Source organism: Rhinolophus ferrumequinum, chromosome 23, assembly GCF_004115265.2.
Source record: "Rhinolophus ferrumequinum isolate MPI-CBG mRhiFer1 chromosome 23, mRhiFer1_v1.p, whole genome shotgun sequence".
NCBI lineage: Eukaryota > Metazoa > Chordata > Mammalia > Chiroptera > Rhinolophidae > Rhinolophus > Rhinolophus ferrumequinum.
The window spans coordinates 29,601,448-29,617,760 of NC_046306.1; the positions used below are offsets into that span (position 1 = coordinate 29,601,448).

The window sequence follows — 16,313 nt, forward strand, 5'->3', positions numbered from 1 at the left end:
CAATTGTCAATTCCTTTTATTGTTTAAATTAAAATCCTTATCAATAGACATTATATAATTCTTTGAAAGTTTTTTTTTGGTAGATCTTGAATATGTATTTCAAACATCACACAATTCTGATTTTTTTTTAAAAAATAACTTTTGTTCTCAGTAAGAATGTTCTTTTTGAAGTCTTGGAATGAATATTATTAACAGGCCACCTATTTGCTAGAACAGTTCTACCCCTTGAATGCTAGCAAATAAACCACGTCTTCCTTTGCACATGGGAGCTTGTTTTACCATCTGCTTTTCCCACTACCAGCTCTTTCTCCCTCTTATTAACTGGATGCAAAGCACAAATAATGATTTTTACAGGCAATGAACATTATTGCTTAATGCAGAGAAAGAACAGCAATCTGTTCGTAATACGGCAGATTTCCTAAGCTAGTCCCGTAGTCTGTTGTGCAATCTTTATTTCAGTGGAAATTTTTGGACATTTTAATATGTAGGTAGGCCCGTGAATAAAGAGCACTGCTAATTTACTATTTGGTTTGTAGTTGCTCTCAATATTGAGAACTCAGATAACTTGGAAAATGTGAAATGGTTCTTATTTAAGCTAATTTACTTCTCGTGGCCCTTTGCCAGTACTCTCGTCTTAAAGAACAAGGGTAAAGTAAAAATATATATATATATATATATATATATATATATTTTTGCAGTTCAACAAGATTCCTCCAACATCTGTCCAAAGACTTATAAGGGAGAGATGAGGTCCCTGCTCATAGGGTAAAGGAAGACAAATTCTTTCTTCTTTCCCACATAAACCAAAGAATGACCTGATTGAGTCTTTGAAATGACTGGTTTATAGTTGTGTCCCATAAAGCACTGTGCAGAAGGTTTTGCAAAACAACTTTTTAAATTAACTTGTCAAATAGAATCTCCTCTCTAATTAAAAAACAAAAAATAGTTACAAGAACTTGAGACAACAAATAGGATTATAAAAACTTTTGTATCAACCTCCTAAAAGACTGTATCTCTAATATAATAAGACATATTTTCTATCTAAAATATAATGGATTAACCTGATTAACTAACACAGTATCAGAACCATAAAGTGGTTGCAAGTGCCTCTCTTTAATTAACAAGCCATAAATAATAAGCCTTGTTGGTCCCAGCAATCTTTTCCCTCTAAATATATTTCATGAATACTTTGCTCACTGCTATCATTCAGTAATCGATTTCAACTTCATCAGCCAAATGAAAACATTTATAAGCTTCTTGGAAAACAGTGCTGTGGGCGCTGTGTCTTTTATATAGATTGCGGAAGGTAGCTAACTTTCAGAAGGCGGAGAGAGGGAGACGGACTAGCCAAGGCCAGCTACATCAATGCTGAGTCAGTATTGCCATCTACTGGGCTGGTTATGCTATTGCACTGTGTGAACCCTGAAAGAAGTAGTCAAATCAAACAATTTAGAACTATGTTTTCTTTGATTTTTATTTGAAAATCTTTTTACATAACCATTATTTCTGGGTCTGATTGAAGCCCAGAGATGTGAAAGAACATAATGCCTCATACAAAGTGAGAATATTTAACCTAGCAGAATCATCCACTAAATCTGCAGAGAGAAAAACAACCCAGTGAAAACGCCTGTACGTTGGCTAAATGTGAAGCTGAATTATGTCTGACTGAGGTAGGATTCCATAATGCAGAGTGATTTAAAGGATTCACTCATTTTATCCTACCCTGTTAAACAGAATTACACCATTTTCCAAGATACTGTATGTGCACTGTTTAGACAAGATTGCATTCATCAAATAAGCCTGCAGGCAAATCATAGGATACAGTTGGTACCTTACAGTTTTTGCATAGTCAGCTGTATTACCATAACCCCACCGTTCCTGCACCAGCGCATATCCTCTTTCTTGACTTCTGTGAGGTCCTCTATGGCCTTGCAAAAGTAGCTGCAAGGTCACTGAGCACTGGCCAAGCATCACATTGAAGAGTCAAGACTGAGAAAAAGAGGGAAAGATGGGAAAGTGATAGTTCATCTATCTGTTTAGGGTGATGCAGACCCTGAGAGAGAATGTATACATCAAGATGGGATACATGTACCATAGAAAACTAACGATATGATGCCATATGGTTTTTTTAAAACAGAGATAAAAAGTTAAGCATTTTTAATAGAATTTGGACATTTCAAATGGTATTCACAAATGAAATTTAGAAAAAAAAATCCATAATCAACCTGTTAGTACAATTCTCTGTAATTAATAAAATTTAAATAGCCAAAAGAGTAATTTTAAAACAAACCGTGAAAGGCCAATTTCCAAGGAAATTTTTGGTAATTCACATGTTATGTGTACTTCAAATCTGTGAAAGTTTACTTCATGAGCTGTTATTAAAATTTAACAGGGGAAGCGGATACGGAGAGTGATGACGATGATGATGACGATGACTGTAAAAAATCATCAATGGATGAGGTAGGTTATCTAGGGCTTGACCTCTGGTCACAGAGGCCTTCCACTAACTTGCCAGTACAGGCTGCCCCCTCTGGATATAGTCCATGGTCACCTTCTGCCATCTAGTGGTGAAAAGAGTCACAGTTCGCTTTTAAACTTTTTCACTACCCAGTGAACATGACATGACGATGCAGACTTAGGTCACTAAAGGAAGAAGAAGGGCACTGAGAAAAGTTCTCTATAATGAACAATGTTGTTGAGATTGCCTTCCATCAAAATGGGTAGCTAGAGGATAAATTCAGAATCTGTGACATCCAACTGCCTGCTTCAATTTTTGAGGCCATTAAATGGATTATCAAATGGTCCCAAGTTCAAAGACATGAGGTTTGGAGAAATGTTCAGAAATATGACAATAATTCCATTGTTGTATTTTGGAACCACTGCAGATACCTCCTGATACAAACTCAAGCAACCCAAATAGCTTCATGAGCTCAGAAATATTAATTGCACAGAATCTAGAAATGAATCAGAGCTAGGTCAATTGGAATTTTAAAACTTTGTTTTAACAGGAGTGCTGGTCAAAAAAATTACACTGAATTTGCTTTCAAATATGTTGGAAACTATCTATCTCAGTACTTGTATCTATGCAATTTAGTTAATAAGGATAAATAGCAAATAATAAACTGTTCTGACTTCATATTCTTCCTCTTATAATTATTTCCTTTCATGTAGTCTTAATTTTTTATTATGTTTCCCTACTATATTCCAACTTAATGCCTGGAAGGAAAATTGTTACATTGCCTGGTAAAGTACTTCTGCCTGAGAATTATTTTAATTGTTTATAAATTTTTTTATCAGTATTTTTTGATAATTTGAAAATTGTCTTACTAACTGGATGGTCCATTTCCAAATGAGTATTTCCCAATTAATGTTTAACCTAAATATTGCTACAAGGAGTTTTCAAAAGAAACCTTGTCTCCACGTATTCTCTCATCCCAACCTGGAGAAAATATTAGATCACTCTATTGAAGTCTGTCTATGCCTATACCGCAGTATTGGTTTTCTTCTTTGTTAAATATTCTACCAAAATAATATATAATAGCTAATAATAGTTAAAGTAACATGAGGTTTTACCAAGTGCTGTTCTGAGCTCTTTCATGTAAATTAATTTATTTAATAATCACAAAATCCCTATATGCTATTGGAACTTATTTTATCCTAATTTTACAGATGAGTAATCTGAAGCACAGAGCAGTTAAGTAACTTGTCCAAGATTGCACAGCTTCTAAGTGGTGAGCTTGGGATTTTAAATCAGGCAATTTGGCTCGAGAACCTGAGCTATTTATTGACCCCCTATACTATACTGCACTGCTTACCTAATAGTCTCACAGGAACCAAGAAAGGAGAGAAAGAGGAATGCTTTTTATATAAAGAAAAACAATAGTTGTTTGCCTATCCCAACCCACTTCCACAAGGCAAGCTTTTTTTTCTGCTTTAAATAAATTCAGTTCATCTTCTGGTTACCCACAGACTAATTTTCTCATTGAACAGTGAGTTCTTGCTTCATTAACTTTAGTCGTTCTCTTTGGACTCCTTGCTTTGGCAGATGAGCTGTAGCTCAGTGCTTCTCAAACTTTCCTGTCCATTTGAATCACCGTAGTAAAATGCAGATTCTAATTTGCTGCATTTCTGAGGACGCCCAGGGGAGGCTGATGCTACTGGTCCCAGAGCATAAGGGGAGCCACCCCTAGACCTCCCTCCTCCCACCCCACACTGGAGTAACATGAGGCGTTGCTTTTTTCTTTTCTGTAATGAATTTTCTGTTGGTAATAATCATCTTCAGAAGAGGAGGAGGGTTTTCTGCTCTCATGGGTCACATGATCACTGCCTTGGGAAAATAACCCTCAGTAATATAATGTTAACTCTGGGAATGTTATTTTTATTCTTCCTTCTAGGGGACTGCTGGGAGTGAGGCCATGGCCACAGAAGAGATGTCTAACCTGGTGAACTACATTCAGCCAGTCAAGTTTGAGTCATTTGAAATTTCAAAAAGTAAGTTTTCCTGGAGAATAACCCCAAATGTAACATATAAAAAGTATATTTTAAATGGAAGGTAATTAGACCAAAAAATGTTACCCTTAAATAAAACTACTCTGTACTGGTGAAGTCTTTAATATATGCATGGTTTGGCTGACTATCTGGTATATATGTATATATATATATATATATATATATATATGCACACACACACACACATATCATATATAATAATAACCATATATATAATAACCATAATATACATAATAATATCCATATATGTATAATAATAATAACCATATGAAAAACTATTCCATGATCTTTCCCCAAAATACTTAATAGGGCTACAGGCCATACACGGTTGTCTGAAAGACATTAAACACAGAGCACAGCTAATTGAGAGAGGTTCACATTTGTTTTTTGTTTGCAACAACCCAGCGGACTGCATCCATTATATAAGTGACAGTGTTGAAATAAACTATCTACCCATCCCTCCCAGAAAGGAAACAGCCAGAGACTGGTCAGCCCTGATAACTTGAAATAGAACCAAATCAACCAATTCACCCACATTCCATTTGTTCAGCCAGTTTTATACATTTAGGAGAATATGCCATTAGCTTTGTATCACTTTGTGTTTTCACTTTATCCAACTACATACATATCCATACTAAATGTAAAAAAAAAAAATCCTCTTTCCTCCCCCTAGAGAAAAGAGCCCTTTTATGACGTTGTCCTTTATAGTTGCATGAAATGTAAGATGCTATCAGCTTAGGAGAACCCTTGGGACTTTTTAACTGCTTATAAGCCTGTGCTCTTAAACACTAAATTTTTACTTAAACACAGCAGACTCTTATAAAGGATAATTTTACAGATACATCAAAATCTAAGTTTCTACATAACATACATGTATAATTGTATAATTTTACTCATAGTATTAACTTAGTGACATATGGTATCTAGAGCTCTACAATAAAGAATTTAATTCCCAGCGCAGTTTATATATAAAGATTTCAACATTTGCTTTGATGTTCACAATTATTGAGGCTGCTTAGCACAAGTTGTTCAACAAGAAATGCCCTAAAGTCTTATGTTTATATTACTGTAAATTTCAGTGGCTGTAGAACAAGTTTTCTTAGTCAAAAACTAGACAAGTAGCCACTCTGAGAAGGAGCTGATGCATTTAAGTCCTTCAGAACCTGAAAACAAGTATATGAGCCAAAGATTTACAAACAAGTACTTTTCTCCTTGTATTTTATATTATCCCATTTAAGAAACAATACTGCCCATATTTTACAAAGCACCTATTCAATTGACTTAATTTTAATCAGCAGTCATGATTAAAATAATTAGTCATACAGAAGTAAATTTTTGATGGATGTAAATAAGAGAAGTGAGAGTTTACCTTACAGATGTTTAAACTGGGGAAGGTGAGGAGATGGATAAAGGAGTCTGGGAATGATTAGGAAGAAGAATGAGATTTTAATTATGGAAAGTGGGTATCAAAGAGGGAAAAATGCCTCAAAGGGATTTCAGTTTTAAAAACTGAGTGCTATCTAACCTCTCTGGATGACAGTTGTCATAATACTGTATCTAGCAGTTTGATTTTTAGTTGAGAGGAGGACAGAGAAGCTGTTTGACTCTTACTCTTTCCAAACTAAGATAACTTTGTTTTGTTTCTCTCACTCTAATTGGAAGGGTGGATTTCACTTTCAAAATGTTGCTCTGTGTTCAAGCGTATTGAGACCTCCAGCACATTCACCTCTCTGACCTTGTTATCTAATCTGAAAATGAGGCCATCCGACTGGGAAATTTCCAAGGATCCTTCTGCTTTAAAAATATCATAATTCGAACATCACATTAATTGTTTGAACCAAAGAGTACATATAAACTGAAGCCGTGACAATGTGGATAAGAAATTAATATAAGATCCAGTATTATATATTGTATTATATTATATTATATTATATTTACTATATTATATTATATCATATCATATTATGTTATATAAGACCCGGCCTTATATTATAGTAAAATAAGACCGGGTCTTATATTAATTTTTGCTCCAAAAGATGCATTAGAGCTGATTGTCCGGCTAGGTCTTATTTTCGGGGAAACACGGTGAAAGAGACAGTCGGCCTCTGTGGAAGATACCCACGGTCTCTCTTATTAATCCTCAGCACTGACTCCAAGAAAACAATCTGAATGGATTTAGAACAAAAGATTTCCTCAGGGACTGTGCTCTTTTGAAAAAACAGCCCTCATTGCCACACTACTCATGACTAAAATTACTTTTCCCCACTATTGCCAATATATCCCTAACTTGTATCACCATCAACATAGCTGACCCACATAGTAAATACTAGAAGAGACAACTAACAAGACTCAACTTGTGTTTCGAGTAAACAGTTCACTAAAAACAAAATGAAATATGAAAGTTACATTGACAATTAATCGCGGTAAATTCACTAAACATTTGCCTACTTCTCATATGTTATATAATGTTGAATTTTATTTCTCTCTTTGTTGTCATTAACTCAGAAAGAAACAGAAGCTTTGAAATGTCTTCCTTTGTGGAAACCAAAGGACTTGAGCAGCTGACGAAGTCTCCAGTGGAATTTGTAGAGTATCCTTGATTTGACGAATGTTGACTGAATTAGCACAGTTAAAGTCATGTGCTGTTTAACTTTTGTTTTACATAAGCAGAAGGACACATGAAGTGGCTTAAATCTGTCACGTGAGTGTAATAAATAGTTTCAGGTTTCATATGCAATGCTGAATGGGGTAGCATGGTATACTGAAAAGAAAACTGGCCTTGGAGTAAAGGATTTCAAGATTCTTTTCACACCATCAAGTTCTTTGTCGTTTGGCAATTTGCTTAATCCTTCTGAATTTACTCATCTGTAAAACAGAAATAATGATATCAGCATTATGGCTCACTGTTTGGGTTAGAGACAATATATACATATAAAGCGTATATGTGTATGCTTTATATACATGTAAGATGTAATGTATGTAAGATGTATATATATTTGTTATATATGTAAACCTAACTTAGCATCTTGCATCCTTGGACATGTAATAGATGTCCTATCAAAAAATAATTGGATGATGATATGAGAATATAAGTATATATTAGTAATAATGGTTTTGTTACTACTTCTGACAAAACTTTTTTTATTATTTTCCATGAACCAAAATAAAATGAAACAGGTCTTTAAATATTAGGTTGGTACAAAAGTAACTGCGTTTTAAAAGGTTAAAAATAATTGCGAAAACCGCAGTTACTTTGCACCAACCTAATATTTTTCATAAAATTAATACTACATGTCCCAAAGAGCTCAATTTCACTAAGCAAGTCCTAGAATTAAAAAGTCACCCACAACTTATCAGTAGGAGAGAGAACAAATGTAAACTCCATAAACACAGTTACACTATAAAAATCATGATCATTAGTACTGATTAAGTAACTGTCTATGTGATAGTCCTTTCATTATGTCTTATCTCATTTAATCCGTACAAAAGCCCTATGATGCAAGAATTGTTCATTGCATTTTGTAGAAATACAGAATATAAAAACTGAGGCACAGAAAAGTGAAATAATTTGCCCTAGATTATACAGCTAGCAAATTCAAGAGTTAAGGTTTGAACTCTAGTTGGCCTGCCACCCCGACCCAAGCTTGGAACCTTAACTAACCTCTACCTAACTTGGTAATAGGAATAGTCATTTGTGTTTTGAAGATATAGTTGTTCAATAACCAAAATGTTCTCAGGATGGAAAACTGATGATGGTAGGAACCAAAATACGAAACAAGGTCAAAACCTTCTGTGCTATATTTACCCTGTTATCAATCATAAAGAGTACCACAGTCTTGGCCAAAATCATTCCCAGAGAAGGTTGAGAAAATGAGCAGAGAGCATTTCAAAAATAGCCATACAGTTCATATTATCTGTTTCCGCCAAACACAGTATCATCCTCACATGATTTGACACGCTTGAACTTCCTGTGTGTCCTTAGTCATTAGGCCTGTCCTTAATTATCTCCACAAAATGAGGTTGACCTTGACGCAACATTTCTGCTACCTTGTGTTAGTTTTCACTCACAAGGCTCTGATGTTTGTGAGAGTTGATGCTACATTTATTTATATGATAAAAGCACATTTATTCTGTTTGTTCAGCAAGCTTTTCACGTATTTCACTCACTAGCCCAATGAGATCATGAATATTTAGTTCATTTCCCCAGTGGAGAAAAAAGCAAGGTGGCCTCTCAGTTAATATTAATGGCTGATTATTTTTATAATTGTATTCACTACTTAACATGATGGTCCAGATATAACAAAATGCAGCTTAGCAGGATATATCCAAAAGGAACACGTGTGGATTCATCCAACTATATGCCTCAGCTCTTCTGGAATGCAGGTTGTCAGATGGTTGCACTTAATTTCCAAACAGTTGGTAAGTAGCACATTTCATGCTCATTTCCATTCTGTTACAAAGCCACATTTCCAAGTGTCCAAAAACCATTCCCAAGGAGAAAAAAATTGACAGACTTGATTGAAAACAAATTAAAGCAAATTTCAATGAAGGAACTATGAATGCAAAAAAAAATTGAGAAATTATCTTTTATAAACAAGTCTATTTCTACTGGTTTTGCATTATTTTCAAATTTATATATTTACTTTTTAAAGTAATATGTATGTATTGTACAAAATTTGGAAAATTCAAAAAGTATAAGAATAAAACTGCCAAGAATGCTACCACTTAGAGATTCAGCACTGTTAACTTTCAGCTTTGTGATCTAAGTTTTGGGAGCTATGTATATACATGCTTTTCCACTTAATTCCATATAGATATGGTCTACAGAAACATGAATTTAATATCTGTATATTAAGCACATTTCTCAATTCACTAAAACCGACTTCCTGTCACTGAACATTAGGGAATTTTTTTTTACTGTAAATAATGCTCTGAGAACAGTCTTGAATATAAATTGTCAAGTCTATCTCCTAAGGTTCTTTTGGAAAAGTTCCTAAAATAGAGTTACTCTGTTAAAAGATACAAAAGTTTGAAGAACCTTTGTGCAAAATGCCAAATTGTCCATCAAAAATGTTGCACTAGATTTCTCCTCCATTAATAATGTATGATGTGAGGTGTTCCCGCTCATTTGAGATCTTGGTTAAGTATTATCATTAAATAATAATAATACAATTTCAGACAAAATCGTTTCTCACTGTTGTTTTAATTTCATTCTTTGATTATTATTGATGTTGAACATCTTAAATATGCAGGTTTTTTATTTTTATATTTCTGCTTTTATGAATTTCCTTTTCAGGACTGTTGTCAATTTTCCTATTGATATTTAACAACACTTTTTATATAAAGGGCACGTTGTCATATTTTGTGAAACAGATGAGATCAGATTGATGTTTGCTGTTATGGAGTCTTGGTTTGCTTCTAAGATTGCAGGCTTCCCACTCAGAACCAGATTCGTATTTACTGCTATTTATCTCCTCTTTCTTTTTCTAACTTGTAACTTTACCCTTTCATCCTTTCAAATTTAATTTTGATATATAATTTCAGTAAGACATCAATCCTTTTTTACTTTGACCTGGAATTACACCTTAATAGCCTTTTATGTTATTGTTAATGGACTTGGGTCCATTTTTTTGATTTATATTCTTCTCCACTAATAAATTTGTCTGTGTTCCTGGAACCAATAACTTACTGTTATTATCGTAATGTCTAATAATACAGTTTAATATCTGGAAGTGGAAATTCTCCTTCAAGACTATTAATTTTCAGTTCTTTTCTTGCCGTTGCCAGTAGGATTCCTGTTCCAAATGAATTTAGTTTCATTAATTATATTTCCCTCTCCCCCACTGGAAAAAAAATAAGATTTTGATTAAAATCACATAAAACTTATATTAGTTTATATTGTCATTATGCTTTCCTCTACCCATAGAAAAAATATTTTTATTAAATCACATTAAATTTATAAATTCATGTAAAGAAAACTGACATCCTTTAATTTTTAGGATTTTGGTGTTTTTTTTAATCACAGAAAGAATGTTTTTTTCCTCTTCACTTGAAAAATTGTTATATTAAGTTCCGCAGGAAAGTCACTGGTCTTTTTCTACATGAGGTCACATGGCTAAATCATAGTTCAAATTTTCTGTATTCTTATTGATTTCTTTAACTTGCTTATTCTGTCAACAGAGGACTGTTAAAATCTCTCAATACGATTGTGGATTTAACCATTTGTCTTATAATTCTGCCAGTTATTCTGCCGATATATATTCAGGCTATGTATTAGATAAATACAAATTTAGAATCGTTAAATTTGCCGGGAAAATTGAAACTTTATGATTATGAAGGGTCTTCCTTGATCTTTAAGGATGCTTGTTGATCACTGGTCTTCTTTTTGAGGTCTAGTTTCTTTCGATGAAATACTTATTTTTAACATTATATTTTTAACAGATTGTTTTTGTATATTGATATTTGTATATTTATTTTATAAATAAGTGTATTTTGTAAATGATCATATTCCTAAGCTCTCATAACAGCCTATTTAACTAGTAGAGTCTATTAGGTTTTTCAGATACACAATCACAATAATTTAATCACATCTACTTTTTCCCTCTCCTTAGGACTTTGGACTGACCGTTCTCAGATATTATTAAATAATAGTATTAAGAGTGGGCACATTTCTTTTCGTCCTGACACTAATAGGAATTTCACCTTTGTGATGCCATTGGATAGATGTTGGCTGAGACTTTGAGACAGATATTCACTCATTAAAGGAGTATACACTTGTCCTAATGACAAACAGTATATTGAGAATTTATGTTAAATGTTATTAAATGTCTTCTGACTTCTATTGGGATGATGATGCTTTTGTGAGAAAATGTGATAAATTATATTAATAGATCTCCTAATATGTAATTATCCTTGTGTTCCTGGGATAAATTCTACTTACTTGTTATATATTATTTTTAAAAACATGTGAGTTGCTAATGTAACTTTCTAGGCTTTTGGAGTTAATTTTTTTCAAATATGACAAGTCCATAATTTTCTTTTTCTTTTTTTGTACTTTATCCAATTTTAGAATCACTTATTTTTCCTGCTCTAAAAGTAGTTTGTTTTATGGAACTTTTCAATACGTCTACCATCACCTCTTTGTTGTCCACCTCAATAGAGATGAGTTGTGACTCAGATAATCTGAAATAAATGACAGCTTCCCAGATTCCTTATGACTTTAAAATGTTGTGGTTTATTTAAACCCTAGTAATTCAATTAGTGTGGACATTCATTTCATTCTGAGTCTTAGGAAAACTTTGACCAGTAATCATTGTGCATTAGTAACAAGTCAGTGTGTGATTAGATTTTGGTGGTAAGTAATCAAAGGAAAGCAAATTTTAAAAACAAAACTTTCTTTTCTATAAATTATAAATATACAAATACACACACACACACACACACACACACACACACACACACACATATCATCCACTGTTAGTGAGGTGTGGGGAAGTCCATCCCCAAAACATGGATTAAAGGTTTAAAGTGGTTTAAGCTTCCTGAAGGGCATTTTAGCAAGACTTATCAAAAAGCTTTTCCAATGTGCACATATTTTGATGCAGAAATTTCACTCCTAATAATATCATTAACGATATCTTCAAAGATTTCACAGCAACCATATTCATCCAAACGTTATATGTAATGTGAAAATTTAGAAGAGACATAAATGTGCCCAAAGAGGGGTCTGGATTAATACATTTATTCAAAGATATCTATTCAAAAGAATTCTGCTGTTAAAATTAAAGCAGACAAATATTTAATAAAATGGACATACTGCATGTTCAAAATAGATTTGGAACAGAAAAACAGAATATACACTAAACTGTTGGCAGTGGCTTATCTCTGAATTTGGAGATTATAGCTCTTTTTTTTTTTTTTTTCTGATCTGTGCTTTCTAAGTTTCTACAATGAATAAATATTTCTTTCCAAAAGGGGAACAAAAGTAGACTGTAATACAATCTTACTTTCTTGCTCCAAATATAAACAGTCACAATAAGGTTTCTGTTTCTGCTCTGCAGACCTGGCTATGCAGATAAATATGGGAATGTATGAATACAATGGGAAGAGTGGCTACAGACTAAAGCCAGAGTTTATGAGGAGACCTGACAAACATTTTGATCCATTCACCGAAGGCATCGTAGATGGGATAGTGGCCAACACTTTATCTGTTAAGGTAAGTACATCTGTATTATAAAATTGTTGCCAATGAAAGTCTTAAACATTACCTGTTTTGGGTAAAGAAGTAGTTTAGTCACTAAAAATGTATTTGCTAGCAAAGTCTCCACTTCCTTCATTTTTTTTTCGTTAAGGACTGAATCTGAATTAGAAATTCTCAGAAACCACATGCATGAGAATAAGGGACTAACTAAGCCCCACTGTCGAATTGGATAAAAATTGGACCCTAAATCAATACAAGTTAGTGAAATTCACCATAGCCAACCCTTCCTTTTGGTGTAAATACCTCCACAGTGAAATTTACAATGAAAATTAGTGACTCACATTGGAGAAATCTAGTCTTTTTCCCCATTAGTTCTAGGAAAATATCCACACTGAGCAAAATTAGAGAAAAATAAATTTTTGAGAAAATATTGAAGAAAAGCTTTCAAATTACCATAACATTTGAAAATCTATGAAAGTATTTAGGGATTTAAAACACATAGGAATGATATTAAATAAAACAATCGCTTTATTAAAAATTCATCTGACCCGAAAAATTTAATTCCAAATGATTTCTGCAGTCTGAAATTGATGTTACAGCAGATATAATTTTTTTAGCTGTGAGAAAATATTTTTAATACTATGAATGGGAAATCATTTTTATAAAGAGCTTTTCACATGAATTCGATAAGTCCTTGGTTGTAGCTAAATTTCATTTACTGTTGTAAAGTTTTCTGTTTAACTGGATAACTGAGAACTAAGCAACACTTTTATTGGACGTAAGTGCAATTTTTTGATAACCCTAAACCAAAGGCATGTGAAAAACTGTACTTTCAAATGCTCTGTAACAGTTTGACAAAATTATATCTATACTGGGCTTGTTGAGCCCATTTTCACTTTAAAATTTATGTCAGTTTATACCAAAAATTAAAAATAAAATATCAGTGAAGTGTTTCACAATTATATCTTTTAAAATTACTTCACACCATATATCTGAAGAGTGGAGCTGGCAGAATTAGAGCTTCAAGATTATATTTATTTTAGGAAATTGTTTTCAACAAAGGATGTTTAATTCCTGTCATTTGATTAAGATAAACTCTTTAAGCATCACGCACTGATAAAGTGTTATTTTTAGAACCCTTGTGAATGTTGTTATAGTTGGGTAAAACTAATAGTTTGTCTTTGCTGATTCATCTTGTTTTGTACATGTTGGCTTGCTTATTTATATTTCTCTTGAAAAGTCTACTGTGGCAGTATAAGCAATTATAAAACAATGACATAGAAACAGGAAAATAAATTGAGGGGAAACAGTTGAGTCCCAGAAAAATGTAAACTGCTGCCAGAGTCCAGGATGGGAACACTGTTCTAGAGTTGTCGGTATCCACTGAATGGATGGGCCATGATGCATTCGAGTCCTGCCTTTTAGAAATCAACTAGAACCAAGATGTAGCTCATATCCATCCAGTGGTACCTTTGTTTTGATCCTCTGACAGACTTTATAGTGCCAGAATGGACTTGTGAGCTCACATGGTGTTCCGCCATCCTCTCATACTGATGAGAACATGAAGGTTTGGGTCATTAAATTTAGTTAAGGACTTCTTTGGTCAAACACAAGCACACAAAATCTTTCATGCATCTGAATTCCCAGTGTGACTCACGTAATTTGGAAGTTTCAAACATGTTGTACAATGTCTGTTAAGTTGGTCTCATGTAGAACCTCAAATTACATAATAGATTGCTGCTAGCAGGTCCCATGCACTCAGGCTAAAGAGAACACTCCGGAGAAATGAGTTGAGCATCTTTTCACATGTCTATTGGCCATCTGTCTGCCCTTTTTGGAGAACTGTCTATTCAGGTCCTCTGCCCATTTTTTAATTGGATTGTTTGTTTTTTGGTGTTGAGTGCTATAAGTGTTCTTTATAAATTTTGGATATTAACCCCTTATCAGATGTATCAGATGTGATTATCTGCTCCCATTTGGTAAGATGTCATTTTATTTTGTTGATGGTTTCTTTTACCATGCAAAAACTTTTTAATTTGATGTAGTCCCATTTGTTTAGTTTTTTCTTTTGTTTCCTTTGCCCAAGAAGATATATCAGAAAAACTGTTACCAAGAGCAATGTCACAGTTTACAGCCTCAGTTTTCTTCTAAGAGTTTTATGGTTTGGGGTCTTATATTTAAGTCTTTAAACCAGGAGTGTCAAAACTTTTTTTCAACGTTTTTCACCAAGGGCCATATGCGGTAAAATACCCAAACAGCCGGGCCACTCACTCGAGGTGAAGTATGTATTGCCTCACCTGGTTTATTTAAGTAAACTAAATATATTTTTGGAATTTGCTGCGGGCCAATTAACAATGGATTGCAGACTGCAGTTGGCCCCCGGTCCGCAGTTTGGACACCCCTGCTTTAAACCATTTTGAGTTTATTCTTCTATATGGTGTAAGAAGTGGTCTAGTATTATTTTTTTTCATATATCTGTCCAGTTTTTTCAACACCATTTGAGTAGACAGTATTTACCCCATTGCATATTCTTGCCTCCTTTGTCATAAATTGACTATATAGGTGTGAATTTATTTCTGGGCTTTCTATTCTATTCCATTCATCTATGTGTCTGTTTACATACCAATATCACACTGTTTTGATTACTATAGCTTTTGTAGTATAATTTGATATCAGGTAGTGTAATACAGCCAACTTTGTTATATGAGATTTTTTTCTCTTGTAATATTTTTAAATATTCCAAAAACCTTTGTTACTGCTAAAGAATAATTTTTAACATTTAATAGACATCTCTTTAAGTACAAAAGCATAATCTCATCAAACTTTTGATATTTGTTCATTTATTTCCTTCTGTATACCTTTGTCTTATTGGCTCCTTCTAACCCAGCATTTTTAATATTCCTCTATTAATTCTTTACCCGAAAGAGAACATATATTTGTACTCTTGCTTCTATTGCATTTCAATTATGGTTCAACATTCACCATCAGCATTTGTACTTCCCTAAAGCATTTTCTTATATCACTGCTATTCTTTTATTAAAAGTTCCTTTTATATTATTTCCTAGATTATTTCAGGTCAGTTTCTTTCTGATAAGAAAGTTGGGACTTATGTGGAAGTGGATATGTTTGGTTTACCTGTGGACACAAGGAGGAAAGCATTTAAGACCAAGACATCACAAGGAAATGCTGTAAATCCCGTCTGGGAAGAAGAACCCATTGTGTTCAAAAAGGTTGGTCTCGTGTCCTTGACAAGCAATGTAACTACATGTTCTAGGTGTTTTACAGTAAGAAAAAAAAACGAAAAGAGGATTATTTGTTGCTTAATTGGGGGATTTACACATTTATAAAGCAATAGCATTTTCAAAGCTATTTTGAAAACTAATCAAGATCTCTGTGAATCACTTGTTTGGATTTTCAGTATTGTAAGTCAATTAATTCTAGTACACCTCATTTGGCAGACCAGAATAACATGTAAATCTAACTCATATCCTGTCTTAATACAAGCGATAAATGGTATATTTTCCTTGTAATTCAAATGCAATAGAGTGGGAAGTAGGGAATAATATGGTAGCTGAGAGAAAGGAAGTTCACACTTCCTTAAAAA

At 33.4% G+C, this 16,313-nt stretch overlaps 1 protein-coding gene across 2 annotated transcripts in view; it reads left to right on the forward strand.

The window, feature by feature from the left end:
- PLCB1 (phospholipase C beta 1) overlaps positions 1–16,313 on the forward strand; it is a 663,189-nt gene that overhangs the window by 528,527 nt on the left and 118,349 nt on the right. For both annotated transcript variants that reach the window (XM_033094700.1, XM_033094701.1), the window contains exons 15-20: positions 2,393–2,460; positions 4,395–4,491; positions 7,015–7,099; positions 8,804–8,928; positions 12,570–12,724; positions 15,775–15,939. In XM_033094700.1, the coding sequence (XP_032950591.1) occupies positions 2,393–2,460; positions 4,395–4,491; positions 7,015–7,099; positions 8,804–8,928; positions 12,570–12,724; positions 15,775–15,939 (695 nt within the window). The remainder of the gene's footprint in view (positions 1–2,392; positions 2,461–4,394; positions 4,492–7,014; positions 7,100–8,803; positions 8,929–12,569; positions 12,725–15,774; positions 15,940–16,313) is intronic.